Consider the following 27,958-nt stretch of genomic DNA (forward strand, 5'->3'; position numbering starts at 1 on the left):
TTCCAAAGAAAGCAAGGAGAGATAAGAAAGCCTTCCTAAATGAACAATGTAAAGAAATAGAGGAAAATAATAGAAAAACTAGAGATCTCTTCAAGAAAATTAGAGATACCAAGGGAACATTTCATGCAAAGACGGGCACAATAAAGGACAGAGATTGTATGGACCTAACATAAGCAGAACGTATTAAGAAGTGGCAAGAATACACAGAAGAACTATAAAGGAAAGATCTTCATGACCCAGATAACCACGATGGTGTGATCACTCACCTAGAGCCAGACATCCTGGAGTGTGAAGTCAAGTGGGCCTTAAGAAGCTCTATAAACAAAGGCAGTGGAGGTGATGGAATTCCAGCTGACCTATTTCAAATTCTAAAATATGATGCTGTGAAAGTATTGCACTCAATATGCCAGAAAATATTGAAAACTCAGCAGTGACCACAGGACTGGAAAAGATCAGTTTTCATTCCAATCCCAAAGAAAGGCAATGCCAAAGAATGCTCAGACTACAGCACAATTGCACTCACTTCACATGCTAGCAAAGTTATGCTCAAAATTCTCCAAGCAACGCTTCAATAGTACATGAACTGAGAACTTCCAGATGTTCAAGCTGGATTTAGAAAAGGCAGAGGAACCAGAGATCAAATGGCCAATATCTGCTGGACCATAGAAAAAGAACAGCATTTCAGAAAACTATCTTCTGCTTGATGGACTACACTGAAGCCTTTGACTATGTGGATCACAACAAATGGTGGAAAATTCTTCAAGAGATGGGAATACTAGACTACCTTACCTGTCTCCTGAGAAAGCTATATGCAGGTCAAGAGGCAACAGTTAGAATCAAACATGGAACAATGGACTAGTTCAAAATTGGAAAAGGAGTGCGTTAAGGCTGTATATTGTCACCCTGCTTATTTAACTTATTTGCAGAGTACATCATGTGAAATGCAGGGCTGGATGAAGCACAAGCTGGAATCAAGATTGCCAGGAGACATATCAATAACCTCAGATATGCAGATGACACCACCCTTATGGCAGAAAGCAAAGAGGAACTAAGAGCCTCTTAATAAAGGTGAAAGAGGAAAGTGAAAAAGCTGGCTTAAAATACAACATTCAAAAAATGAAGGTCATGGCATCTGGTCCCATCACTTCATTGCAGATAGATGGGGAAATGATGGAAACAGTGACAGACTTTATTTTCTTTGGCTCCACAATCACTGCAGAAATGTGACTGCAGTCACTAAATTAAAAGATGCTTGCTCCTTGGAAGAAAAGCTATGACAAACCTGGACAGTGTATTAAAAAGCAGAGACATTACTTTACTGACAAATGTCTGCCTAGTCAAGGCTTTGGTTTTTCCATTAGTCATGTATGAATGTGAGAGTTGGACCATAAAGAAGGCTTAACGTCAAAGAATTGATGCCTTTGAACTGTGGTGTTGGAGAAAACTCTTTTGAGAGTCCCTTGGGCTGCAAGAAGATCAAACCAGTCAGTCCTAAAGGAAATCAGTCCTGATAATTCATTGGAAGGACGATGCTTAAGCTGAATCTCCAGTACTTTGGCCACCTGATGTGAAGAGCTGACTCTCTTCAACTCCCTTAGAAAAGACCCTGATGCTGGGAAAAATTGAAGGCAGGAGGAGAAGGGGACAACAGAGGATGAGATGGGTGGGTGACATCACTGACTTGATATACATGAGATTGAGCAAGCTCCAGCAGACGGTAAAGGACAGGGAAGCCTGGCGTGCTGCGGTCCATGGGATCGCAAAGACTCAGACACAACTGAGCAACTGAACAACAACATGGTACCCAGTGTCCCCAGTGTCCATTAAATTCACTTATAGTCAAGTCAGTCATTCATCAGTTGAACATTGTAGCTCTACAAGCTGGTGCCCTGGACTTAAAACTAGGCACCGATCAAGAATACATCAAGAATCGGGTTTGGACAGCCACTCTGGTGTTGGCAGTGGCCATAAGATGCAGTTCGCAGGGCCGGTGATGTCAGCAAAGAGTTGTCCCTGCTCCAGTCCTCCTGAAATTCCTGGTGACTCTGTGACCCACCCACTAAATTTGTAATAAATTCCTTTTGGACTTCACTTAACAAACTCTTATTTTGTTCCTTGGAACCAAGAAATGTGGCAGACAACAGGAAGACAAGACGTGTATTATGCTCTCTAGAGTGAGATAGTTTGTGTAAGTCTGGGGGACTCAGAGAAAAGCAAGACGTAGAAAATATATCCAAGAGGGAGGAAAAACATAAACATTCTTCTTCAGTGGAGACTCAGTGCATTTTAGATACAGCATATACCAGGATATGTTATCATAGGACAGAATATTTTAAAATTAATAGAATCTACCAGGTTCTTTCCCTACAAAGACCACCTTCTGTTCTACATCTCAGACAGTCGGACTCCCTTCTGCAACTTTCATAGCAAATAGACCAGCCTAATGCCAAGCTTAGTCAAGCACATAATGAAGTGACGTCTTCCTGTGACTGTTGTCCACCAGCCCCACACCTGCATTCCAAAACAGCATAGATCTCAGGTTTACCTCTGAATATATCATGGCTTTCAGATGTTTAAAGAATCTTTAGTTCAATTAAGGTAGTTCAATTAATTTAGTTCAATAAAACTTCAGTGTGTGGTGGAAACCTCCCCAGACCTTATTTACATGTGGATTCGGAGTCCTGAGCATGGAAAGTTTGACCCAGTAGGTCTCAGTAGGGACCTGGGAGCTCTGGATGATTCTACTGTAAATGGTTTGTGACTTCTGTTTATCGAGTCCCAACTGTATGCCCAGTTTGGACCAGAGGCTGGAGAGTAAAAAATAAATAGAATATACATTTTTCCAAATATGGCCAATAGGCACATGGAAAATACTAGACATCATTAGCCATCAAAGATATTCAAGTTGAAACCACAATGAGAGATTACTTCATACCCACTGGGATGGCTAGAATAAAAAAGATAAATGTCCATGAGGATGTGGAAAAATTATAAACCTCATACACTACTGATGGGAATATAAAATAGTACAACCACTTTGCAAAACAATCTGCCTGCTCCTCAAAAGGTTAAACGTAGAATTACCACACAACCTAGAAATTTTACTCCTAGTCTAACCGCAAATAAAAAAACATATGTCCACACCAAAACTTGTACACAAAAATTTGTAGCAGCATTATTCATAATAGCCAAAAAATAGAAGTAATCTAATGTCAATCAACTGAAAAATGGGTAAACAAAATGTGGTCTAGCCATACATGGGAAGCTATTCAGCCATAAAAAGGAGTGAAGTACCCAAACAACATGGATAAACCTTGGAAACATTAGTGAAAGAAAACAGTCACAAAATATCACATTGTATGATTGCATGTAAGTGAAATGTCCAGAATAAGCAAATCTATAGAGACAGATTAGAGTGTTCATTGGAAGGACTGATGCTGAAGCTGAAACTCTAATACTTTGGCCACCTGATGCGAAGAGCTGACTCATTTGAAAAGACCCTCATGCTGGGAAAGATTGAGGGCAGGAGGAGAAGGGGACGACAGAGGATGAGATAGTTGGATGGCACCACTGACTCAATGGACATGGGTCTGGGTAGACTCTGGGAGTTGGTGATGGATAGGGAGGCCTGGCGTGCTGTGGTTCGTGGGGTTGCAAAGAGTTGGCCATGACTGAGTGACTGAACTGAACTGATAGAGACAGAAATCACAGGTTAGTGGTGGCCAGGAAACATGGGGTGTGGTTTAGGAGTGACTGCTAATGGGGAAGAGGATTTTTGGGGGACTGAATTAGTTTTCAAGGGCTGCTGTAGCAACATATGACAGACTGGCTGACTTGAACAATAGAAATGTATCTCTTACAGTTCTAGAGGCTGGAAGTCCAAGAAGTCCAAGGTGCTGGTGGGATTGGTTTCTTCTCAGACCTCCCTCCTTGGCTTGTAGCCATCAACCTCCTCATCATCTTCATGTGGCCTCTCTTCTGTGTGCCCCTGCAGCCTGCCCAGTCTCTCTCTCCCCTTGTAAGGACACCAGGTATACTGGATTAGGGCCCCACTCTAGTGGCCTCATTTTAGCTTGATCGTCTCTTTAAAGCACTTCTGAGATATTAGGAGTTGGGATTCAACCTGTGAGTTTTGGTGGCTGGGGGCCCATAATTCAGTCCATAAGAAGGATGATGAAAGTGTTCTGATTACACAGTGATAGTTTCAAACCTCTGAGAGTGTACTAAAAAAAAAAAAGTGAACTGTACACTTTAAAAGAGTAGATTTTATGATATCTGAGTTATATCTCAGTAAAGCTGTTAGGAAGGAGAAAAAAAAATAACTGAATTGGACATGGTTCTTGCCTTCAAAGGGCTTACAGGCCACCCAGGCCAAGCAGAATGTAAATAGGCACTTTCAACAGGGCATGCTAGACGCTGGTACACCCACCCTATTTCTGCAATATCAGAAGGGTGTGTAGGAGCCAAGTCTCATGGGACAAATAAGAATGTGGCAGAGAAAGGGTAAAGAGAGGGTATCCCAGGCAAAGGAAATAGCATGGAACCCTGGCATATATGGGAACTATATGATGTAGTAGTTATCTTAGTCTAATTTTTCAACATTAGTTTAACTGCTACTTGGAGGTTACATTAATACTGGAATGGAAAGAGGCTTGGCCTTTAAGGCAGACTCTCCTGCATTTGTATCTCAGTGTCTCTATGTAATTGGGATGATAACCTAAATTCTCAGTTTCCTCATCTGTAAAATGGGAAAGGTAATTACTACTCTGTATGGATATAAGTATTAAATGAAAAACCCAGGAAATATCCCTAATACTTTTCCATAAATCATTGCTCAGAATGTATCAGCTCTCTCCCTCTTGTTCCTCTACTCCTTTGGTGACCTTATTTTAAGTACTCTGAACATCTTCGTTTTGGGGGTCTCCAAAATCACTGCAGATGGTGACTGCAGCCATGAAATTAAAAGACACTTGCTCCTTGGAAGAAAAGCTGTGACCAACCTGGACAGCATATTAAAAAACGGAGACATTACTTTGCTGACGAAGGTCCATCTAGTCAAAGCTATGGTTTTTCCAGTAGTCACGTATGGATGTGCGAGTTGGACTATAAAGAAAGCTGAGTGCCAAAGAATTGATGCCTTTGAGCTGTGGTGTTGGAGAAGACTCTTGAGAGTCCCTTGGGCTGCAAGGAGATCAAACCAGTCAATCCTAAAGATAATCAGTCCTGAATATTCATTGGAAGGACTGATGCTGAAGCTGAAACTCCAACACTTTGGCCACCGATGCGAAGAACTGACTCCTTGGAAAAGACCCTGATGCTGGGAAAGGTTGAAGGCAGGAGGAGAAGGGGACAACAGAGGATGAGATGGTTGGATGGCATCACTGACTCAATGGACATGGGTTTGGGTAGATTCTGGGAGTTGGTGATGGACAGGGAGGCCTGGCATGCTGCAGTCCATGGGGTTGCAAAGAGTTGGACACAATTGAATGACTGAACTGAACTGAACATCTTAATTGTCATTCCTTAGTGACAATATACCCTTTGAAATGAGGTTCCCAGGCCTGAACATAGGCTGCTGGATGGAACCAAGTTTATAGATGCTAAAACCTTTCACACATTTCAAAATCAGTTTAGAGTCTCAAGAGCTCTTTTAGAGGTCACATTGTGTTGTGGTCCCCTACTGAATTTTGGAGGGCAGCTACTCTTCTCCCCATGCATTACTTCCAGAATGTTTATAGATGAGACAGTCTACTTGTCAGCCACATTTCACTCATCTTCAATTTGAGGATTTGATTTTCCCACCTGTGACTGGAGAACTTCAGGCTTAGCCTTGCAAGTCTAACTTGGGTGGCTTCCAGATTACGTTTCAGTGTCTTACATCACTTTGGAGAATTGACTAAGTGTGTGTCTACTGATGCTGCTGCCTGGCTTTGCATTTTCTGCAAACTTAGCTAATATGTCCTTTGGGATCTGCATTGAGTGATTAGTAAAATGTTGGTGAAGATGTCACTAGGGATGGAACTGAGGTTCTTACAAGAGGGTACACCTGCAAAACAGCCTGAGGCCCAAGGCTCCAGGTCGTCTGGGCTGCTTGTTCAGTCAGCCATGAGTCCACATGGAGATTGCCTCTCTCCCACATTAAAGGATGTCACAAGACTCTTTTCACTCACAGCTGTTAACATGCCTTCATCAGATGGATGGAATCATATCTCAGGCCTAATTGCTTCTCTCTCATCTTCCAATCAAATAGCTCTCTCACAAAAAGGAATTAGGTTAATTTAGTATGGCTTATTCTCTGTAAGCCCATGTGAGGCTATGCTGGCTACTTGTTCATGTTCTAAATGCTTACAAGCCACCTGTTTAATTGTCAGTCCTTCAACTTGGCCAGAGATTGGTGTCAGGCTTATTGCTCTACAATTTCTGTAAGACACTTTTCCTGAAAATTGGAACACTACTTTTTTGTTAGGTGAGGCAGGAGAGTGTCTCTCCCTTTTTTCCCCTGATTATTCAGAGTATCAACATTAATGCACAGAATGTATCTTCAAGTTGTGTTCTTGGCACGCAACTCAGCTGGGTCTGACTCCATAAACTTGGAAGGCAGGATCCCAGGGTGGTGAGGGGTCTAGAGTTCAGAAGTGGGGGGGTCTCAGTTTCATTATTATCAGGTGTGGTTTGTCACTCACCCGACTATGTACCTCTAAGTGAGGGTCATAAAAAGTGTTAGTTGCTCAGTTGTGTCCAACTCTTTGCAACCCAACAGACTGTAACCCACCAGGCTCCTCCATCCATGGGATTTGCAGGCAAGAATACTGGAGTGGGTTACCATTTGCTTCTCCAGGGGATCTTCCTGACCCAGTGATCGAACCTAGTTCTCCTGCATTGATGCAGGCAGACTCTTGACCATCTGAGCCACTAGGGAAGTTCAACTGTATCTCAGTTTCTTCATTTCAAAAATGAGAATTGTAGCAATCTCTTTGCACAGTTTATGTGATGTCAAGCAACTGTTCCTTACATGGCACCTGCCTTTGTCATGGTTAATATCAGTGTCGCTATTTTAGTGCTGGATGTTTTCTTAGGTTGGGCTAATATCTTGGGCTTTGCTTCTCTTTTTAGGATATTCATTTCATCCCTTTAAGGCCCATGACACTTTCTAATAACTTGCTATGCTTTGTTTCTGCCCTCCCACTGGATTGCAAAGCCCTCATGGACAGAGGCCATGTCTTGGACAAAGCACAGCTCAGGTGCTCTGTACACAGGTACTGAGTTTAGAGACTAGAATTAAGGTAAGAATTGAGAAGCTTTTTTCATAAGTTCAGCATCAAAGTGCATTATTCCATGTGTAATTGAAATTCTGTTTCTGAATGAGTTCTCTTTAAAAAGAATTACTGATGCCTCTTGGGGACACCTCCACTGCTATGTGACTAAAGTGAAAACTGCTTTATGTCACAAAGGATCCAGGTAGTGAGATCAACTCTTGTAATAGGCAAGAATTACATCTACAACATAACCATCAACAGCAGCAACAACAGTAATAGTCATTATCATCATCATACATACCATCCAAAAAGTTGGGAATTGAATTTGATGCTCAACCATAGCAATAAATTTTGGTCAGCACACTTGTGTTTTTCTTTTCCTCATTTTTATTTCCACCTACTCTTGCTTGTCTCAGTTTTCTTTGTTATATAAGTTGTGTCAAATCCTCTGTGGAATGAGGCTGAGTACAAATACATTAAAGTAGTAAATTATGTAGAAGACATGTTCAGACGGTCAGTGGGAAGCTCTACTTGTTCTCTGCTAGAAACAGAACAAGAGGTAACCCATGCAAACCAAATTTAGGACATGGGCCAAAATTGCAAGGGAGGTTTTCCTTGTGATCTTTTAAATCTAACTGGAGTTTCACGGTCCTGTGGGTGTTGACTGTGGAATAGTCTGAGGAGAGCACATGGTTGAGTCTCATGGCCTTTTTGCTTCTATGGTCTTCATATGGAAAGGGAGGGGGCTGGACCAGCAGTGGGTTCCAAACTTTATGCCAGAGGAGATCTTGTGCTTCCTGTAGTGGTAAGGGGACACAGGCTTGGTCTGCTCTTCAGACCATCTTCCTACCCCACAGCCCTGCAGCTTCTTGAGAGTGCTGGGGCCCTTCAGCATTTGTGGCCCCAGCAGCCCTATGACCCAACTCTGTTCCTAGGTTTGCCATTCCAAGTGTGTTCCCTAGACTAGCTGCTCAGGTTGCCACCTAGGACCTTGTTAGAAATGTGGGGTCCTGGGCTATATTGGGATAGATTTTTATTTATTTTTTAAAGATTTATTTATTTTTAATTGAAGGATAATTGCCTTACAGTATTGTGTTGGTTTCTGCCATACATCATCATGAATCAGACGTAAGTATATATTTGTTCCTTTCCTCTTAAACCTCCCTCCCACCTCCCACACAATCCCACCCCTCTAGGTTGTCACAGAGTACCAATTTGAGTTCCCTGAGCCATAGCAAATTCCCACTGGCTATCTATTTTATGTATGATGGTCTATATGTTTCCATGCTTCTTCCTCCATTCATCCCACCCTCCTTCTCTCACTATGTCCACATGTCTGTTTTCTGTGTCTCCACTGCTGCCCTGTAAATAGGTTCATCAGTACCATTTTTCTAGATTCCATATATATGTGTCGATATACAATATTTGTTTTTCTCTTTCTGACTTAACTTCACTGTATAATAAACTCTAGGTTCATCCATCTCATTAGAACTGACTCAAATGCATTTCTTTATATGGCTGAGTGATATTCCATTATATGTATGTACCACAACTCCTTTCTCCATTCATCTGTCGATGGACATCTAGGTTGCTTCCGTGTCCTAGCTATTATAAACAGTGTTGTAATGAACATTGGGGTACATGCATATTTTTCAATTATGGTTTTCTCAGGATATATGCCCAGTAGTGGGATTGTTGGGTCATATTGTAGTTTTATTCCTAGTTTTTAAAGAAATCTCCATATAGTCTTCCATAGTGGCTGCATCAATTTACATTCCCACCAACAAAGCAAGAGGGTTCCCTTTTCTCCAACCCTCTCCAGCATTTATTGTTTGTAGCTATTTTGATGATGGCCATTCTGACCAGTGTGAGATGATATCTCTGTAGTTGTGATTTATGTTTCTCTAATAATGAGCGATGTTGAGCATCTTTTCATGTGTTTATTAGCCATCTGTATGTCTTTTTGGAGCAATGTCTGTTTGTGTCTTCTGCCCACTCTTTTGATTGTGGTGTTTGTTTTTCTGGTTTTCAGTTGCATGAGCTGCTTAGATGTTTTGAAGATTAATCCTATGTCATTTGTTTCATTTTCTAATATTTTCTCCCATTCTGAGAGCTGTCTTTTTACCTGGTTTATAGTTTCCTTTGCTGTGCAAAAACTTTTAAGTTTAATTAGATACCAGTTGCTTATTTTTGTTTTTATTTCTATTATTCTAGGAAGTGGGTCATAAGGATCTTGCTGTGATTTATGTTAATAAGTATGCTGCCTGTATTATCCTCTAGGAGTTTTATAGATTCTGGCCTTACATTTAGATCTTTAATCCATTTTGAGTTTGTCTTTGTGTATGGTATTAGGAAGTGTTCTAATTTCATTCTTTTTCATGTAGCTGTCCAGTTTTCCCAGCACTACTTATTGAAGAGACCACCTTTTCTTCATTGTATATTCTTGCCTCCTTTGTCAAAGATAAAATGTCCATAGTTGTCTGGGTTTCTCTCTGGTCTTTCTGTCTTGTTCCATTGGTCTATATATCTATTTTTGTGGCAGCACCATACTATCTTGAAGATTTTAGCTTTGTAATATAGTCTGAAATCAGGAAGGTTGATTCCTCCAGCTCCATTCTTCTTTCTCAGGATTACTTTGACTGTTCAGGGTCTTTTGTGTTTACATTCGAATTGTGAAAGTTATTGTTCCAGTTTTGTGAAAAATGCCATTGGTAATTTGATAGGGGTTGCTTTGAATCTGTAGATTACTTTTGGTAATATAGTGATTTTCATAGTATTGATTCTTCCAACCCAGGTGCATAGAGCATCTCTCAATGTGTTTATGTTGTCTTTGATTTCTTTCAATGTCTTAAATAGCTTTCTGTATAGAGCTCTTTTGTCTCCTTAGGCAGGTTTATTCCTAGGTATTTTTTGTTGCTGTTGTTGTTGCAATAGAAAATGAGATTGCTTCTTTAATTTCTCTTTCTGATTTTTCATTGTTAGTGTATAGGAATGCAAGTTATTTCTGTGTATTGATTTTGTATCCTGCAACTTTACTGAATTCATTAATTAGCTCTAGTAATTTTCTGATCATATCTTTAGAGTTTTCTATGTATAGTATCATGTCATCTGCAAGGAGTGAGAGTTTTACATCTTCTTTTCTGATCTGAGTTCCTTTTATTTCTCTTTCTTCTCTGATTTCCATGGCTAAGACTTCAAAAACTATGTTGAATAATAGTGGTAAGAGTGGGCACCCTTGTCTTGTTCCTGATCTTAGAGGACATGCTTTCAGTTTTTCACCAATGAGAATAATGTTTGCTGTGGGTTTATCATATATGGCCTTTATCTTGTTGATGTACATTCCTTCTGTGCCCTTTTTTTGAAAAGTTTTTTTTTTTATCATAAATGGGTGCTGAATTTTGTTGAAAGCTTTTTCTGCATCTATTGAAATGATCATATGGTTTTTATTTTTCGGTTTGTTAATATGGTGTCTCACACTGATTGATTTGCATATACTGAAGAATCCTGGCATTCCTGGGATAAACCCAACTTGATCATAGTGTCTCATCTTTTTAATGTGTTGTTGGATTCTGTTTGCTGGAATTCTGTTGAGGATTTTTGCATCTATGTTCATCAGTGATATTGGCCTGTAATTTTCTTTCTTTTTTTTTTTTTTTTTGTGATGTCTTTATCTTGTTTTGGTATCAGGGTGATGGTGGCCTCATAGAATGAGTTTGGAATTTGGAAGTTTTCCTGCCTCTGGAATTTTTTGGAGAAAAGAGACATGGGTTTGAACCCTGTGTCAGGAAAACCTCCTGGGGGAAGTCATGGCGATTCACTCCAATATACTTGCCTGGAGGATCCCATGGACAGAGGAGCTTGGGAGGCTATGATCCGTTGGGTCACAAAGAGTCAGACATGACTGAAGTGACTTAGCAAGAAGCATAGGCATTAGTACTATTATTATGTTACTGTCAATTTCCCCTTTTATGTCAGTTAGTGTTTGCCTTATGTATTGAGGTACTCCTATGTTGGATGTGTAAATATTTACAATTGTTGTGTCTTCTTCTTGGATTGATCCCTTGATCATTATATACTGTTTTTCCTTGTCTCTTGTAATATTCTTTAAGATCTATTTTTTCTGATGTGTGCATTGCTACCTGACTTTCTTTTAATTTCCATTTGCATGGAATATATTTTTCCATCCTTTCACTTTCAGTCTGTATGAGTCTCTAGGTCTGAAGTGGGTCTCTTGTAGAGAGCATATATATGGGTCCTGTTTCTGTATCTATTCCATCAGTCTGTGTCTTTTGGTTGGAGTGTTTAATCCATTTACATTTCAGGTAATTGTTGATATGTGTGGTCCTATTGGCATTTTCTTAATTGCTTTAGGTTTGTTTTTGTAGGTCTTTTTCTTCTCTTGTGTTTCCTAACTATAGAAGTTTCTTTAACATTTGTTGTAAAGCTGGCTTTGTGGTGCTAAATTCTCTTCTTTTGCTTGTCTTAAAGCTTTTGATTTCTCCATCAATTTTGAATGAGACCCTTGCCAGGTAATCTTGGTTGTAGATTTTTTCCCTTTCAGTACTTTAAATATATCCTACCATTCTCTTCTGGTCTGCAGAATTTCTTGTGAAAGATCAGTTGTTAATTGTATGGGGTTTCCTTTATATGTTATTTGTTTCTTTTTTCTTGCCGCTTTTATTATTCTTTCTTTGTATATGATATTTGTTAGGTTGATTAGTATGTGTCTTGAAGCATTTCTCCTTGGGTTTATCCTGTATGGGACTCTATGTGCTTCTTGGACTTGATTATTTCCTTTCCCATCTTAAGGAAGTTTTCAACTATAATCTCTTCAAAAATTTTCTGACCCTTTCTTTTTCTCTTCTGCTTCTGGGACCCCTATAATTTGAATATTGGTGTATTTAATATTGTCCCAGAGGTCTCTGAGAATATCCTCAATTATTTTCATCCTTTTTCCCTTTTTTCTTCTCTTCAACAGTTATTTCCACCATTCTTATTCGTTCCAGCTCACTTATTCATTCTTCTCTCTCAGTTATTCTGCTATTGATTCCTTCTAGAGTATTTTTACTTTCAGTAATTGTGTTGTTCATTTCTGTTTATTTATTCTTTATTTCTTCTAGATCCTTGTTAATGTGTTAATTGAGTCTTGCATCTCTTTCCATTCTATTTTCAAGGTTTTGGATATCTTTACTATTGTTATTCTGAATTCTCTTTCAAATAGTTTGCCCATTTCCTTTTTATTTGTTTGGTCTTTTGAGTTTTTACCTTGTTCCTTCATTTGCACCATATTTCTGTCTTTTCATTTTTCTTGTAACTTACTGTGTTTGGGTCTCCTTTTCCCAAGCTTTAGGATTGTATTCCTTCTTCCTTTTGGTTCTTGCCCTCAGTGTGTGTGTTGGTCCAGTGGTTTATGTAGAGTTTGTGCTGGGAGTGACTAGTGTCTGTGTTCTGGTGGAGAAGGTGAATTGTTTCCCTCTGATGGGCCTGTGTGAGGTGGTATGTTTTATCATGTCTATGGGAAGTGGAAGCCTATCTGCTGGTGATTAGATTTGTGTTTTTGTCTTGCTTGTTGTTTGGGTGAGGTGTCTTGCATTGAGTGCTGCCAGCAGTTGTGTGATGCTTGGTGTTGGATACAGGTGGAGGGCTTTGTGGGAGTTCTCACTAGTTAATACTACCTGGGATCACTTCTCTGACAGTCTAGTGTCCAAAGGCTCACGCCTGATCTCTGGCTGAGGAACCAAGATTCCACAAGCTGTTTGTTATGACATCAAAGGGAATTAAAACAAAACCAAACAAGAAACAACAACCAAACCCTAGACAAATGGTAAATATAAAATCAGAGAAATAATAACAAAAACAAAGGAACACATACACACACACACACACACACACACACACACACACACACAGAAACAAAACCAAAATAGTCCAAAGGAAAAAAAGTGCAACCAAGTGACCTAGCAAGCAAAGGAGACCAAAAATGATATTGACTAATTAAAAACAAAACTAACTAAAGCACAAATCAGAAAACAAGATCAAAGCAGAATGCTAACTGGTGATTAAAGGAAAGAAAATGAAATAAACTAACAAGCATGGTGAGATAAAGAAAGAAAGGAAGAAAAGAAAAGAAAAAAAAAAAATAGCTTTTTCGCAACGGGTTTGCCGCCAGGACACAGGTGTCGTGAAAACCACCGTTAAACCTAAGCCAAAATGGGAAAAGAGAAGACCCACATCAACATCGTTGTCATTGGGCACGTAGATTCAGGGAAGTCTACCACGACTGGCCATCTGATCTACAAATGTGGCGGGATCGACAAGAGAACAATTGAGAAGTTCGAGAAGGAGGCTGCCGAGATGGGAAAGGGCTCCTTCAAATATGCCTGGGTCTTGGACAAACTGAAAGCTGAACGTGAGCGTGGTATCACCATTGATATCTCCCTGTGGAAATTTGAGACCAGCAAGTACTATGTTACCATCATTGATGCCCCAGGACACAGAGACTTCATCAAAAACATGATTACAGGCACATCCCAGGCTGACTGTGCTGTCCTGATTGTTGCTGCTGGTGTTGGTGAATTTGAAGCCGGTATCTCCAAGAACGGGCAGACCCGTGAGCATGCCCTTCTGGCTTACACTCTGGGTGTGAAACAACTAATTGTTGGAGTTAACAAAATGGATTCCACTGAGCCACCCTACAGCCAGAAGAGATACGAGGAAATTGTTAAGGAAGTCAGCACCTACATTAAGAAAATTGGCTACAACCCCGACACAGTAGCATTTGTGCCAGTTTCTGGCTGGAATGGTGACAACATGCTGGAGCCAAGTGCTAACATGCCATGGTTCAAGGGATGGAAAGTCACCCGTAAGGACGGCAACGCCAGTGGAACCACCCTGCTTGAAGCTCTGGATTGCATCCTGCTACCAACTCGCCCAACTGACAAACCCTTGCGTTTGCCTCTCCAGGATGTCTACAAAATTGGTGGTATTGGTACTGTCCCTGTGGGTCGTGTGGAGACTGATGTTCTCAAACCTGGCATGGTGGTCACCTTTGCTCCAGTCAATGTAACAACTGAAGTGAAGTCTGTAGAAATGCACCATGAAGCATTGAGTGAAGCCCTTCCTGGGGACAATGTGGGCTTCAATGTCAAGAACGTGTCTGTCAAAGATGTCCGTCGTGGCAATGTGGCTGGTGACAGCAAAAATGATCCACCCATGGAAGCTGCTGGCTTCACAGCTCAGGTGATTATTTTGAACCATCCAGGCCAAATCAGTGCTGGATATGCACCTGTGCTGGATTGTCACACAGCTCACATCGCTTGCAAGTTTGCTGAGCTGAAGGAGAAGATTGATCGTCGTTCTGGGAAAAAGCTGGAAGATGGCCCTAAATTCTTGAAATCTGGTGACGCTGCCATTGTTGATATGGTTCCTGGCAAGCCCATGTGTGTCGAGAGCTTCTCTGATTATCCTCCCCTGGGCCGTTTTGCTGTGCGTGACATGAGACAGACAGTTGCTGCGGGTGTCATCAAGGCAGTGGACAAGAAGGCAGCTGGAGCTGGCAAGGTCACCAAGTCTGCCCAGAAAGCTCAGAAGGCTAAATGAATATTATCCCCAACACCTGCCACCCCAGTCTTAATCAGTGGTGGAAGAACGGTCTCAGAACTGTTTGTCTCAATTGGCCATTTAAGTTTGATAGTAAAAGACTGGTTAATGATAACAATGCATCGTAAAACCTTCATATGGAAAGGAGAATGTTTTTGTGGACCATATGTTTTGTGTGTGGCAGTTTAAGTTATTAGTTTTTAAAATCAGTACTTTTTAATGAAAACACCTTGACCAAAAATCTGTCACAGAATTTGAGACCCATTAAAAAAAGTTTAATGAGAAAAAAAAAAAAAAGAAAGAAAAAAAATAAAGGAAAAGTTAAATAGAAATATGTGAAAAGGATTATATATATTAAAGAATAACTGCAACAGGAAAAGAACAATAAGAAAAACAAAAAACTTAAAATAAGAAAAAACCCTCAGAGAATCACAAAAAGCCAACATAGAGGTAGAAGTATATAAAGGAAATAGAAAGTGGGATTGAAAAAACGTTCTCAAAAGCTTCAAATTAACACCCAGAAATCCCTTGCATTCCTATACATTAACAATTAAGAGAAATTAAGGAAATTAAGGAAAGAGAAATTAAGGAAACAATTCCATTCACCATTGCAATGAAAAGAATAAAATACTTAGGAATAAATCTACCTAATAAAACAAAAGACCTATATATAGAAAACTATAAAACACTGATGAAAGAAATCAAAGAGGACACAAATAGAGGGAGAAATACACCGTGTCCATGGATCAGAAGAATCAATACAGTGAAAATGAGTATACTACCCAAAGAAATCTATAGATTCAATGCAATCCCTATCAAGCTACCAACAGTATTTTTCAGAGAACTAGAACAAATAATTTCACAATTTGTATGGAAATACAAAAAACCTCGAATAGCCAAAGTAATCTTGAGAAAGAAGAATGGAACTGGAGGAATCAACCTGCCTGACTTCAGACTCTACTACAAAGCCACAGTCATCAAGACAGTATGGTACTGGCACAAAGAGAGAAATATAGATCAATGGAACAGAATAGAAAGCCCAGAGATAAATCCATGAACCTATGGACACCTTATCTTCGACAAAGGAGGCAAGGATATACAGTGGAAAAAAGACAACCTCTTTAACAAGTGGTGCTGGGAAAACTGGTCAACCACTTGTAAAAGAATGAAACTAGAACACTTTCTAACACCATACACAAAAATAAACTCAAAATGGATTAATGATCTAAATGTAAGAACAGAAACTATAAAACTCCTAGAGGAAAACAGAGGCAAAACACTCTCTGACATAAATCACAGCAGGATCCTCTATGACCCACCTCCCAGAATATTGGAAATAAAAGCAAAAATAAACAAATGGGACCTAATGAAACTTAAAAGCTTTTGCACAACAAAGGAAACTATAAGCAAGGTGAAAAGACAGCCCTCAGATTGGGACAAAATAATAGCAAATGAAGCAATGGACAAAGAATTAATCTCAAAAATATACAAGCAACACCTGCAGCTCAATTCCAGAAAAATAAAAGACCCAATCAAAAAGTGGGCCAAAGAACTAAACAGATATTTCTCTAAAGAAGACATACAGATGGCTAACAAACACATGAAAAGATGCTCAACATCACTCATTATCAGAGAAATGCAAATCAAAACCACAATGAGGTACCATTACACGCCAGTCAGGATGGCTGCTATCCAAAAGTCTACAAGCAATAAATGCTGGAGAGGGTGTGGAGAAAAGGGAACCCTCTCACACTGTTGGTGGGAATGCAAACTAGTACAGCCACTGTGGAGAACAGTGTGGAGATTTCTTAAAAAACTGGCAATAGAACTGCCATATGACCCAGCAATCCCACTGCTGGGCATACACACTGAGGAAACCAGAATTGAAAGAGACATGTGTACACCGATATTCATTGCAGCACTGTTTATAATAGCCAGGACATGGAAGCAACCTAGATGTCCATCAGCAGATGAATGGATGAGAAAGCTGTGGTATATATACACAATGGAATATTACTCAGCCATTAAAAAGAATACATTTGAATCAGTTCTAATGAGGTGGATGAAACTGGAGCCTATTATACAGAGTGAAGTAAGTCAGAAAGAAAAACACCAATACAGTATACTAACACATATATATGGAATTTAGAAAGATGGTAATGATAACCCTGTATGCGAGACAGCAAGAGAGACACAGATATATTGAACAGTCTTTTGGACTCTGTGGGAGAGGGCGAGGGTGGGATGATATGGGAGAATGGCATTGAAACTTGTAAATTATCATATGTGAAACGAAACGCCAGTCCAGGTTGGATGCATGAGACAAGTGCTCAGGGCTGGTGCACTCGAATGGCCCAGAGGGATGGGATGGGGAGAGAGGTGGGAGGGGGGTTCAGGATGGGGAACACATATACACCCATGGCAGATTCAAGTCAATGTATGGCAAAACCAATACAATGTTGTAAAATAAATTAATTTTAAAAAAGTTCTCAAAAGCTTCAAATTAATAAAAATAATAAAATCAACAACCATCACAACAGAGGGAAAAAAAGGAGAGAAAAAAATCCAGAACCACCTAGAGAATGAATCAAAATATAAGAATATTAATGAATGTTTTTCTCGGATCTCAGCCATCAGCATCCTTTCCTTCTCTGTGCACAGCACAATCTGAGAAGCACTGAGGCTTCCTCAGATATCATGCTTTATGAGTCTAGGGGTTCTTTTTTCTTTCACTATATGAACATGAAAACACTTCGTTTGATCCTTGAATAAATTCTGTACTCTTTCGAAACAGTGCTGGTGGAAAACCATGTTTAATACTCCTTTTCATTATCCTTTGTTCAACATGGTAGCTTGAGAAGCTGGCCTCCCTGCTGGGCTCCTGCAGACTCCTTGGGCAGATGGGAAAGCTTGACACAGCTTCCCTGTGAGATGCAGCAGACGTGTGTTTCCAGAACATGTGTCTCAGCCAGGCTTCCCTCAGCCTCCTGACTGGATAATGAAGCCTTGTGGTGATCAGGGATGGGCCAGCCCCAATTCCTCCATCCCTTCCTCTCCTTACACAGCCCATTGTGACTTTTTTGTGTGTTACAGATCAATGGCTAAACCCATAAGCTGTCATTCAGGGAAACTGGCTCCTTCCTTGTAGCAGATTCTTATTGGAGCTTTGTCAGTAGATTAAGCCCTAGCTTTCTGGTCATAAAAACAGATTTTTTTTTCAGCATTGGCAAAACTCATCAAAAAAGTAAGACCCAAAAACCCAGTTGCTTAAATCCTCTAATGGGAGTATGCTAATCCAGAGCTTTGGTTCCCTTCCTTTCTCTCTCAAAATTAAATGCAGCAACAAACTCTTTATGCTATAGTCAAAGAGAGAGTTTTAGCTTAAATCTTTATAAGTACTGTGATGATGAAATAGAGAATCAAATGCGTTTACACAGTTGAGCTTTTTAAAAATACAAACTTTTTTCCGTTTGGCTGTCTTCATGTTACCCTGAGGCCAGCCAGCGCCTGCTACAAATATAATCAGATGACTTTATTTCACTGAAACCCTAGTGTTTTTTTGTTTTTTTGGGTTTTTTTTGGTATTATTTTTGGAGCACCAACTTTCTTCTTGCTTGGATCTTAATTTAATTTTACTTTAGGGTTTATCCTTTGTTGGCTTTACCTAGTCCAGGAAATGGAGCTAATCAGTTTTTGTTGCTTCTTAAAACTCAATTTGTTGTTATGTCTTGATTTCATGGTAGGCTTTGCATCACATCTGATTATCTCATTGAAATCTGCAGTTCTAGGATATTTGTAATATTCAAAATAAAACCTGACATGAATTATGCATTAGAACTTTGAATATTAACCTAACAAATTGTAACCTCCAAATTGTAAATTTGGAGTGTTGAACAGTCGTAACAAGAGCTAACCTGATTATCTGCAGTAAATTATTCTTTCACGTCCTACTGACATTGTCATCATTAATTTCCTAGCTGACTAAACAGGATCTTTGTTTGCTCTAAGATCAGTACCTTTCAAAGTGTGATAGAGCGAATGAGTGGTTCATTGCATTGAATCTTATGTTCAGTTCAGTTCAGTCGCTCAGACATGTCTGACTCTTTGCGACCCCAGGGACTGCAGCACGCCAGGCCTCTCTGTCCATTATCAACTCCTGGAGTTTACTCAAACTCATGTCCATTGAGTCAGTGATGCCATCCAACAATCTCATCCTCTGTTGTCTCCTTCTCCTCCAACCTTCAGTCTTTCCCAGCATCATGGTCTTTTCAAATGAGTCAGCTCTTATCATCAGGCAGCCAAAGTATTGGAGTTTCAGCTTCAGCATCAGTCCTTCCAACGAATATTCAGGACTGATTTCCTTTAGGATTGACTGGTTGGATCTCCTTGCAGTCCAAGGGACTCCCCCACACTTCAAAAGCATCAATTCTTTGGTGCTCAGCTTTCCTTATAGTCCAACTCTCATGTCCATATGTGACTACTGGAAAAACCATAGCTTTGACTTGACGGACCTTTGCTGGCAAAGAAATGTCTCTGTTTTTTAATATGCTGTCCAGGTTGGTCATAACTTTTCTTCCAAGGAGCAAGCATTTTTTAATTTCATGGCTGCAGTCACCATCTGCAGTGATTTTGGAGCCCAAGAAAATAAAGTCTCTCACTGTTTCCATTATTTCCCTATCTGTTTGCCATGAAGTGATGGGACCAGATGCCATGATCTTCATTTTCTGAATGTTGAGTTTTAAGCCAACTTTTTCACTGTCTTCTTTCACTGTCATCAAGAGGTTCGTTAGTTCTTCACTTTCTGCCATAAGTGTGGTGTTATCTGCATATCTGAGGTTATTGGTATTTCTGCCGGCAATCTTGATTCCAGCTTGTGCTTCATCCAGCCTGACATTTCTCATGATGTACTCTGCATGTAAATTAAATAAGCAGGGTGACGATATACAGCCTTGATGTACTCCTTTCCTGATTTGGAACCAGTCTGTTGTTCCATGTCCAGTTCTAACTGTTGCTTCTTGACCTGCATATAGATTTCTTAGGAGGCAGGTCAGGTGGTCTGGTATACCCATATCTTGAAGAATTTTCCACAGTTTGTTGTGATCCCCACAGATCAGGATTTATTAGTTACACTAGTTACTTCTAAACTTTGATCAGGGCCTGAATGGACCAGCAAATATCTTAAGCAGTAGTTGGATGAAGTGTCTCTGAATCTTATGTTATTGATATTTATTTTTGTTCTCAGGGCATGTTACTGCATTGTTGAATAGTTTTGAATCAGATGAGTTTTACACAATTGAGCTTTTTAAAAACTGGCCCTCACACACACAGTGTCACATTTGCAGGTTTGCTGTACCCAGGACAACCTCAGAAATGTAATTTTACCACTTTCCTAGGAAAGGTAATTCCTGGAGAACATTGTCTTCCTTTTCTGTGTGATTTTATCACAAACTTCCAACTCTGGGGCTCCGGAACTGGCAATATTATTGACTCTTGGTTAGATTTTCCATAGCACTCAAATGAAAATGAATAAAAACAGACATAGCTTCCGCCGTGCCTCATCAGGAGCAAGACTGTTCCTCTAGTCATTTTGTTTCCTCTTCTTTATTGTTAAGGAGCAAGTAAGTAGAACAGATGACAGGAGTTTTTGTTCTTTGGTAAATGGTTTGAAAAATGAGAAAGTTTGGGGCTGTCTTAGCACTGTAGATTCTATACACAAATGAGAGAGGGTAAACTGTTAAACTTGGAGATGAATGTCTGTTCTGTTCTTCGGAGCTATGGTCCCTTTCCTCCTCCAAGAGGTGAATGTAAGCTCTGCTGTAACTTCTCTATGATCTTGGATACCTTACTCAATCTTGGATACTGTAAAGAAATGAAAATCAAAACTACAATGAAGTATCACCTCAATACCAGTCGGAATGGTCATCATCAAACAATCTACAAATAATAAACACTGGAGAGGGTGTGGAGAAAAGGGAACCCTCCTGCACTGTTGGAGGGAATGTAAATTGATACAGCCACTACGAAGAACAGTATGGAGGTTCCTTAAAAAACTAAATGTAGAACTACCATATGATCTGATACTCTTACTCCTGGTCATATATCTGGAGCAAAACAATTCAAAACATGCACCCTAGGGTTTACTGCACCACTGTTTCCCATAGCCAAGTCATGGAAGTAACCTAAATGTCCCATCAGCAGATGAATGGATAAAAAAGATGTGGGGTATATATATATATATATATATATGTATATATATATATATATATATATATATTTGAATATTAACCTAACAAATTGTAACCTCCAAATTGTAAATTTGGAGTGTTGAACAGTCGTAACAAGAGCTAACCTGATTATCTGCAGTAAATTATTCTTTCACGTCCTACTGACATTGTCATCATTAATTTCCTAGCTGACTAAACAGGATCTTTGTTTGCTCTAAGATCAGTACCTTTCAAAGTGTGATATATATATATATATGTATATATATGTGTGTATATATATATATATATGTATGTATATATATATATATATATATATATAATGGAATATTACACAGCCATAGAAAGAATGGAATAATGCCATTTACAGCAACGTGGGTGGCCCTAGAGATTGTTATGCTGAGTGAAGTGAGTCAGACAGAGACACAATATAATATTGTTAATGTTTGAAATCTAAAGAAAAGTGGTACAAATGTACTTATCTACAAAGGAAATAGAGTTACAGATGTAGAAAACAAGCTTATGGTTACCAGGGAGTGAGGCTGCAAGGAAGGATAAATTGGGAGATTGGGACTGACATATACACACTACTATACATAAAACAGATAACCAATAAGGACCTGCTGTATGGCATAGGGAACGCCACTCAATACTCTGTAATGACCTATATGGGAAAAGAATCTGAAAAAGAGTGAAGAGTGGATATATGTATGTGTATAACTAAATCACTTTACAATAGTAAATTAGACAACACTGTAAATCAACTATACTCCAATAAATTTTTAAAAAATACTGACAGTCAAAACAAAGCATTCAGTCCTCAGAACTCGAAAAGGTTGAGCTTCTCTGATGGATCTACTTGAGGCTCTTACTAGCTTTAACGTTCTATAAATACATGAAATTCCTTCCATGATTGGGAAAGAGGTTGAGTGAGGGAATAGGATTAGAAACGGGGCAGTTTTGTGCTTCTCCTGGGACAAGTCATCCGGTGGGAGTTATCTCAGATGTTATGAAACATCTGAGCATAACCATTTTCAGGTGAAGTATCTCTTTGCCATTTTTCTCTGTCTATGCAAATGTTACTGTCACCTCCCGTGTATAAGTCACTTCCAGATGAGGGCCTTTCCAGCAGTGATGTTAGGAAGCACATTTTTAGAAACTTTCATTTTCTGATGGATGCCCAACATGCAAGTTTTTATGCTTCCATAAGGGGAAAAATCATGAATAGGCATTGTGTCTCCCACCATCTATGCAACAGTGCTTAGTGTGATGTTAACTTAGATCATTTACGGGTTAATGAACATTGATGGAGCATCCACTATGTGCTAAGGCTTGTGCTAGACACCAACGCTATAGAAAGGAGCAAAATGTAAATGTTCTCAGTCTGGATTTGGAGACCAAGAAATAAATATAAAAATACATAGTTGTCAGAGTGATACTCACTATGGTGGAGGTAATGAATGAGCTGAATTTTGAAGCATGAGGAGTGCATAAGCTTGGTTCCATTCAGAGACATCAGGTCTGCCAGGTGCTGGGAATCCCACTGAATGGACTTTGAGCTGACTTTGGGTGTCTGCAGGCCCGTATGGGAGCTCGTATGTGACTAGACGTTGTCCCAGGACCTAGGCCTGAGGGGTCAAGAGAGATTTCTCTTGCATGGATGCTTGTCATAATGCCGCCATGTGAATAAAAATCACCTGCACTTCTTGAAACTTTGTCCTACCTTCTTCTAAAAATTATGATCAGCCTTGTCCCTCTAACACCTAATGATATCTGTAATTTCTTAAGTTTGAGGCTTCAGACTATGAAAAACAAAATAATCCCTTACATTAGCAACTTTTTCTATCTCCAGAGAATTATAGAAAAATGTATAACATTTTTATTTATTAAAATATGTTTTCTTAATTTGTGGATGGGAAGCAGGAGTGGAAAGAGACCAAATATTTTAGAAATTGCTTTTTTCCCTCGGTTATTTTCATCTCATATTTTTTTATTTCTATATTTTGTCTCATTTTTATTTTTTGATTGCTGGACTATCCATGCCCTTTACTTCACTCTTTCCCTCATTGTCCTTTATTTTAGAAACTTCCTATTTGCTATCACAACTCCAATGTCTCTACCCAAGGGAAGGAAAGAAACAGTTGGGGAATTTTAATTTTTCTGAATCCTGATACATTTTGATAACTGCTAAGATTTTGACATATGAGAATTTTGAATCAGTGAATAAAATTGTTTTCAAATTATTTAAAGAAATCCCATGTTATCTTAGTGTCCAGACTCACTAGCAACAGATAATTTCTAGTCCTTTATTCAAATACTTTTTTCTCACAATAGATCCGTTTTTGTATAGTTCATTGTAGTTTACTTTGTCATGATTTTTTTTTTTTTGAAGATTTGTATCAATGTTTAAAAAAAGAGCCAGGTTATCTTTTCTAGTTTAAGATAGGAGACTTAGCAATTTCTAAGGCAATAACACATAGCCCCTGTTCTCAAGGGGCTTCTCTCTGTTCTAATCTTTATGTACAACACAGCTAAACCTAACCTCTGTCCTTTGAGTTTTCACAGCCTGAAGTCTGTATAGATGAGTGGAATGTTCACCATAGTCTCCACTTCTGCTTGTAATCTCTTTTTAAAAAGTATCCTCTTTCTTCTTGTAGCAAAGTGCTGGTATGAGGCTATCTTTGGCCACCAGGATGGCTTAAAAACAAGAAAGACATATCTCCCTAGCAGAAAGTCCAGAGGGAGAGTAGATACTGGTGATGAAGTCAGTAGGGGTGTTGGTGCCTCCCCATCACCCAACCTGCTATCTCAGGGCAGTTCCTTCAGGATGCCAGCTGGCTGCCAAGGCTGAAGGACTCACAGCAAATGATAGCAGTGCAGAGAAGGAAGAAATGAGACTTTCCTCCCATGCTTCTCTTTTTTTATCAGTGAGGAGCATCTGTCTCAGAAAACCATCATGAGACTTCCCATATCTCCCAGGTCAGAATTACACCACATGTCTAGACTGATCACTGGCAAGGGATTACATGGTAGGCTTAGATCAGTTACAAATCACCCAGGGACTGGGAGAGAGCCACCGGTGTCTCTTAATTAAGCCACAGTGTTTAATGACTTTGCTCAACTGTGTGAATAAGAAAGACAGAACTGTCTGACTATTGTTGGGAGGTGTGTGGGAGAAGGAGAGGGTGGAAGAGTCCTCACTGGTTCTGAAGAGAATTAGAATTGGCTCTATTACATCTCTGGTGGTAAAGATAACTTTGCCAGGCTGTGGAAAAGGAGCTCCAGGATGCTGCTCATCATGAAGGGAACCCACTCATTTTTTGGCTGAAAGGAGAGGGAAGGGATGTTTGTTCTCAATAAACTCTCAGGAGACAGTCCCAGCAGTTTTGGTGGAGACTGCGACTTAGACACAGGGAGGAGATGGCTAGCTGGCCATGAAGGCGCAGATACACAGCCTCTCAGCCCCCATCAATTCACGCTCACTCACGGATTCCTGGGCTCAGCCACGGACTCTCTGTCAAGCCGTCGGAGGGGGTTTTTGCACAGCAGAGCAGTTACTTTGTCTCTTCCCCATGTGGCTGAAAAGGCTTGTTGGGGTCTGTCCAAAATCCAACTCTGTTCTTGCACTGACACCAGAGGTTCCCTGTGGACAGCCTCCACTGAGCACCAGTGCCATTTCCAGCCTTGAGATGTGTGCTCAAGCCATTTCTGTTTTTTAAATTTGCACAGATAGGAAACGTCATTGAATTCACATGATTATTAGATACTTTTTATTCAGGCAATATTTATCTTCAAAACCCCTACTTCTAAAGTTTCTGTTTACTCTTTTTTGTTCCTTAAAAATAAAAGGCAACTTGTGTAATTTGTTAGGATACCAGCATTGAAACACTGTGTGGAACTTGTCACCACAAATGAAAATATAATCTAAACAGTAGCCAGGAATAGCATATTTGCCAAACAAAAATATCTGAAACACTTCTGCTCTTATTTGTTCTTCATTTTTATCTGTTTTATTATTATTAATTAATTTTTTATTATCTGTACATAATACTGCTATATGCTGCTAATGTGTTTGTAAACTAAGTCTTGAAAAGCATTGTTGTTTAGTTGCTATGTCATGTCTGACTCTTTGCAACCCCATGGACTGCAGCATGCCAGGCTTCCCTGTCCGGGACTATCTCCCAGAGTTTGCTCAAACTCATGTTCATTGAGTTGGTGATGCTGTCCAAACCATTTCATCCTCTGTCATCCCCTTCTCCTCCTGCCCTCAATCTTTCCCAACTCCAGGGTCTTTTCCAATGAGTTGGCTCTTTGCATCAGGTGACCAAAGTATTGGAGCTTCAGCCTCAGCATCAGTTCTTCCGATTAATATTTAGGGTAGATCTTCTTTAGGATTGACTGGTTTGATCTTCTTGCAGTCCAAAGGACTCTCAAGAGTCTTCTCCAGCACCACAATTCAATAACATCAATTCTTCAGCGCTCAGCTTTCTTTATGGTCCAACTCTGACATCCATACATGACTACTGGAAAAGCATAGGAGATGGAATTTACCTATAGGTTCTAATTGATTTGCACTTTTATTATCCTGTATAAGAGCTTCCTTGATAGCTCAGTTGGTAAAGAATTCCCGGTTTGATTCCTGGGTCAGGAGGATCCGCTGGAGAAGGGATAGGCTACCCAGTCCAGTATTCTTGGGCTTCCCTTGTGGCTTAGATGGTAAAGAATCTGCCTGCAATGTGGGAGACCTGGGTTCGATCCCTCTGTTGGGAAGATCCCCTGGAGAAGGGAAAGGCTACCCACTCCAGTATTCTGGCCTGGAGAATTCCATGGACTGTATAGTCCATGGGGTCCAAAGAGTCGGGCTCGACTGAGTGACTTTCACTTTCTTTCACTTTATTCAGTGTTACCAGCAGTGTGTCTCAGAATCACGCGTGCATGCTAAGTCACTTCAGTCTTGTCTGACTCTTTGCAACCCCCATGGACTGTAGCCCTTCAGGCTTCTCTGTCCATGGGATTCTCCAGGCAACAATACTGGAGTGGGTTGCCATGCCCTCCTCCAGGGGACCTTCCCGACCCAGGGATCAAAACTGGTCTTTTATGCCTCCTGCATTGGCAGGCATGTTCTTGAATACTACTGCCACCTGGGAAACCCTCAGAATCACTATATCCTAGCTCTCTTCAGGTGTATAGATAAAATGGAGCAGCATTTAAATGGAGGAAGTTTCCTCTGTTCATCCTTGTGGAAGATGTTGTTGGGGCCCCACCTGTCCCCTGGCTGATTTGCATTTCCTGTTCATGGACCCAGCGTCCACCTGCCTCACGGGCAGCTCTGCCCGAGGCATCCCTGGCTGTCAGGGCCTCTGTGCTCCAGCCACAGGGGAATTGATACTCACAGGAGCAGCCTGAGCCTGTAGAGGAAGGGAGCTGGTCCCTGCCCTTGGGCAGAGGAGCCCAGAGGTGTGTTCTATGCCTGCCCCCAGGGTTCTTCCTCAGAGTTAAGCCCCAGTTGTCCACAGTGATAACTAGCTTGATAACAGGCCCTTGAATGGCTCCCCTCCGTTTACTTCCCTTTCCTACCCACCTCTTACTGCCTGGATTGATGACCTGCTTCATATCCTGTCTCAGTGTTTGCTTCCTGGGGACACCAAACCGAGAGAGTTCTCTGGAACAGAGCGTGGCTCAATACCCACGTTATCTTTTAAAATCTAGTTATATAAAGCTCAAATGCTTTTGGGGGGGGTAAAAATTGGGATAGATGAATGGCAGTGGGAAGGGAGGAAGGAGTAGTTTATGAAGCTGCAAGTTTTTTAGGTCTTTTAAGAAACACCCCTTCCTGTAACATTTTTATTCCACATTCCATAATGCATACTGTGGTTGTGTGTGTTTGTATATGCATTACTCTAAAGAATGATATATAGATGCTGAAATTCTCAAGTGGTTTTCTTTTTTCGAAAAATCACATGCTTATTAACTCTCATAGCCTATTCAGGTAATGCAAACAGACCTCTGTCTGCAGACTGTTGGTTTATAGAGGACAAATAGTGTGTGTTAGTTGCTCAGTCGTGCCTGACTCCCTGGACTGCAGCCTACCAGGCTCCTCTGTCCATGGGATTTTCCAGGCAAGGTTTGTAGAGGGCAAATAGTAAAGAATGGTAAATTCATGTCTTATGCTACTTGGAATCCACCTGGGGAGAAGGCAATTCAGCTAACTACAAAGTAGTTTCTGTGTGCAAAAGTGAATGTCCTCGGGCTCCAGTCTATAGATTTTGTCTTTTTTCTTTTCTCAAAGGAGGGTTAGAGGTCCTCACCCCAGTCCCCGGCTCTATTATTGCATCTATCATGAAGTTGTTCAACTATTTTTACATTTGTTGGCATTCCCCACGATTCTGAGCTTTCTTGGAGGGCAGGAGTTTTGTCCTTTCCATCTTTGTATCTGTGTTTTATCCTTCATCTTTGTGTCCCCAGGATATGGCATTGTGTTTGGCATGTTGATAGCAGTCAATAGATGGTGAAATAACAGAAACAGGGAACTTTTGATGTGAGGGTATTTGGCAGTGGCTGCCTGGTGCCTTGTGTGGACCCTGAAGTCAGGCTCAGCAGAACTTTGCTCCCGAGTTGCTGGTGTCTGCTGTGGGCACCTGTCCCTGCATTGTATGGTGATGTCATCTGAGCCCCTTCTGTGTCCCAAACCTGCAACATGCCTGTGATCAGGGTGGGGAGGAAAAGACCAGATGAATCAGAGTTTTTGCCCTGAAACAAACTGGAGTCGGGAATTTAATTGTTAAAAACAAAGGCAGCTCATAGATTATAGCATGTGATGATGATCTATAAAATAATTTTATCCTTTTCTCTGACCATAGACATTAAAAATGTTTCTGAATT

The 27,958-nt window shown here is 40.3% G+C and overlaps 2 protein-coding genes across 7 annotated transcripts in view; both read left to right on the plus strand.

The window, feature by feature from the left end:
• NEK11 (NIMA related kinase 11) overlaps positions 1 to 27,958 on the plus strand; it is a 279,485-nt gene that overhangs the window by 33,675 nt on the left and 217,852 nt on the right. The window lies entirely within an intron of this gene.
• Positions 13,403 to 15,169, plus strand: LOC133073709 (elongation factor 1-alpha 1-like). The gene has a single exon (XM_061167570.1). The coding sequence runs from the start codon at positions 13,467 to 13,469 to the stop codon at positions 14,853 to 14,855; it is 1,389 nt and encodes a 462-aa protein (XP_061023553.1). The 5' UTR covers positions 13,403 to 13,466; the 3' UTR covers positions 14,856 to 15,169.

This window comes from Dama dama, chromosome 19 (assembly GCF_033118175.1).
Source record: "Dama dama isolate Ldn47 chromosome 19, ASM3311817v1, whole genome shotgun sequence".
In the NCBI taxonomy this organism is placed as follows: domain Eukaryota; kingdom Metazoa; phylum Chordata; class Mammalia; order Artiodactyla; family Cervidae; genus Dama; species Dama dama.

Bases quoted from the DNA above. Each gene is read 5' to 3' on its own strand.
- LOC133073709 (XM_061167570.1), top strand. From the start codon at position 13,467: ATGGGAAAAGAGAAGACCCACATCAACATCGTTGTCATTGGGCACGTA.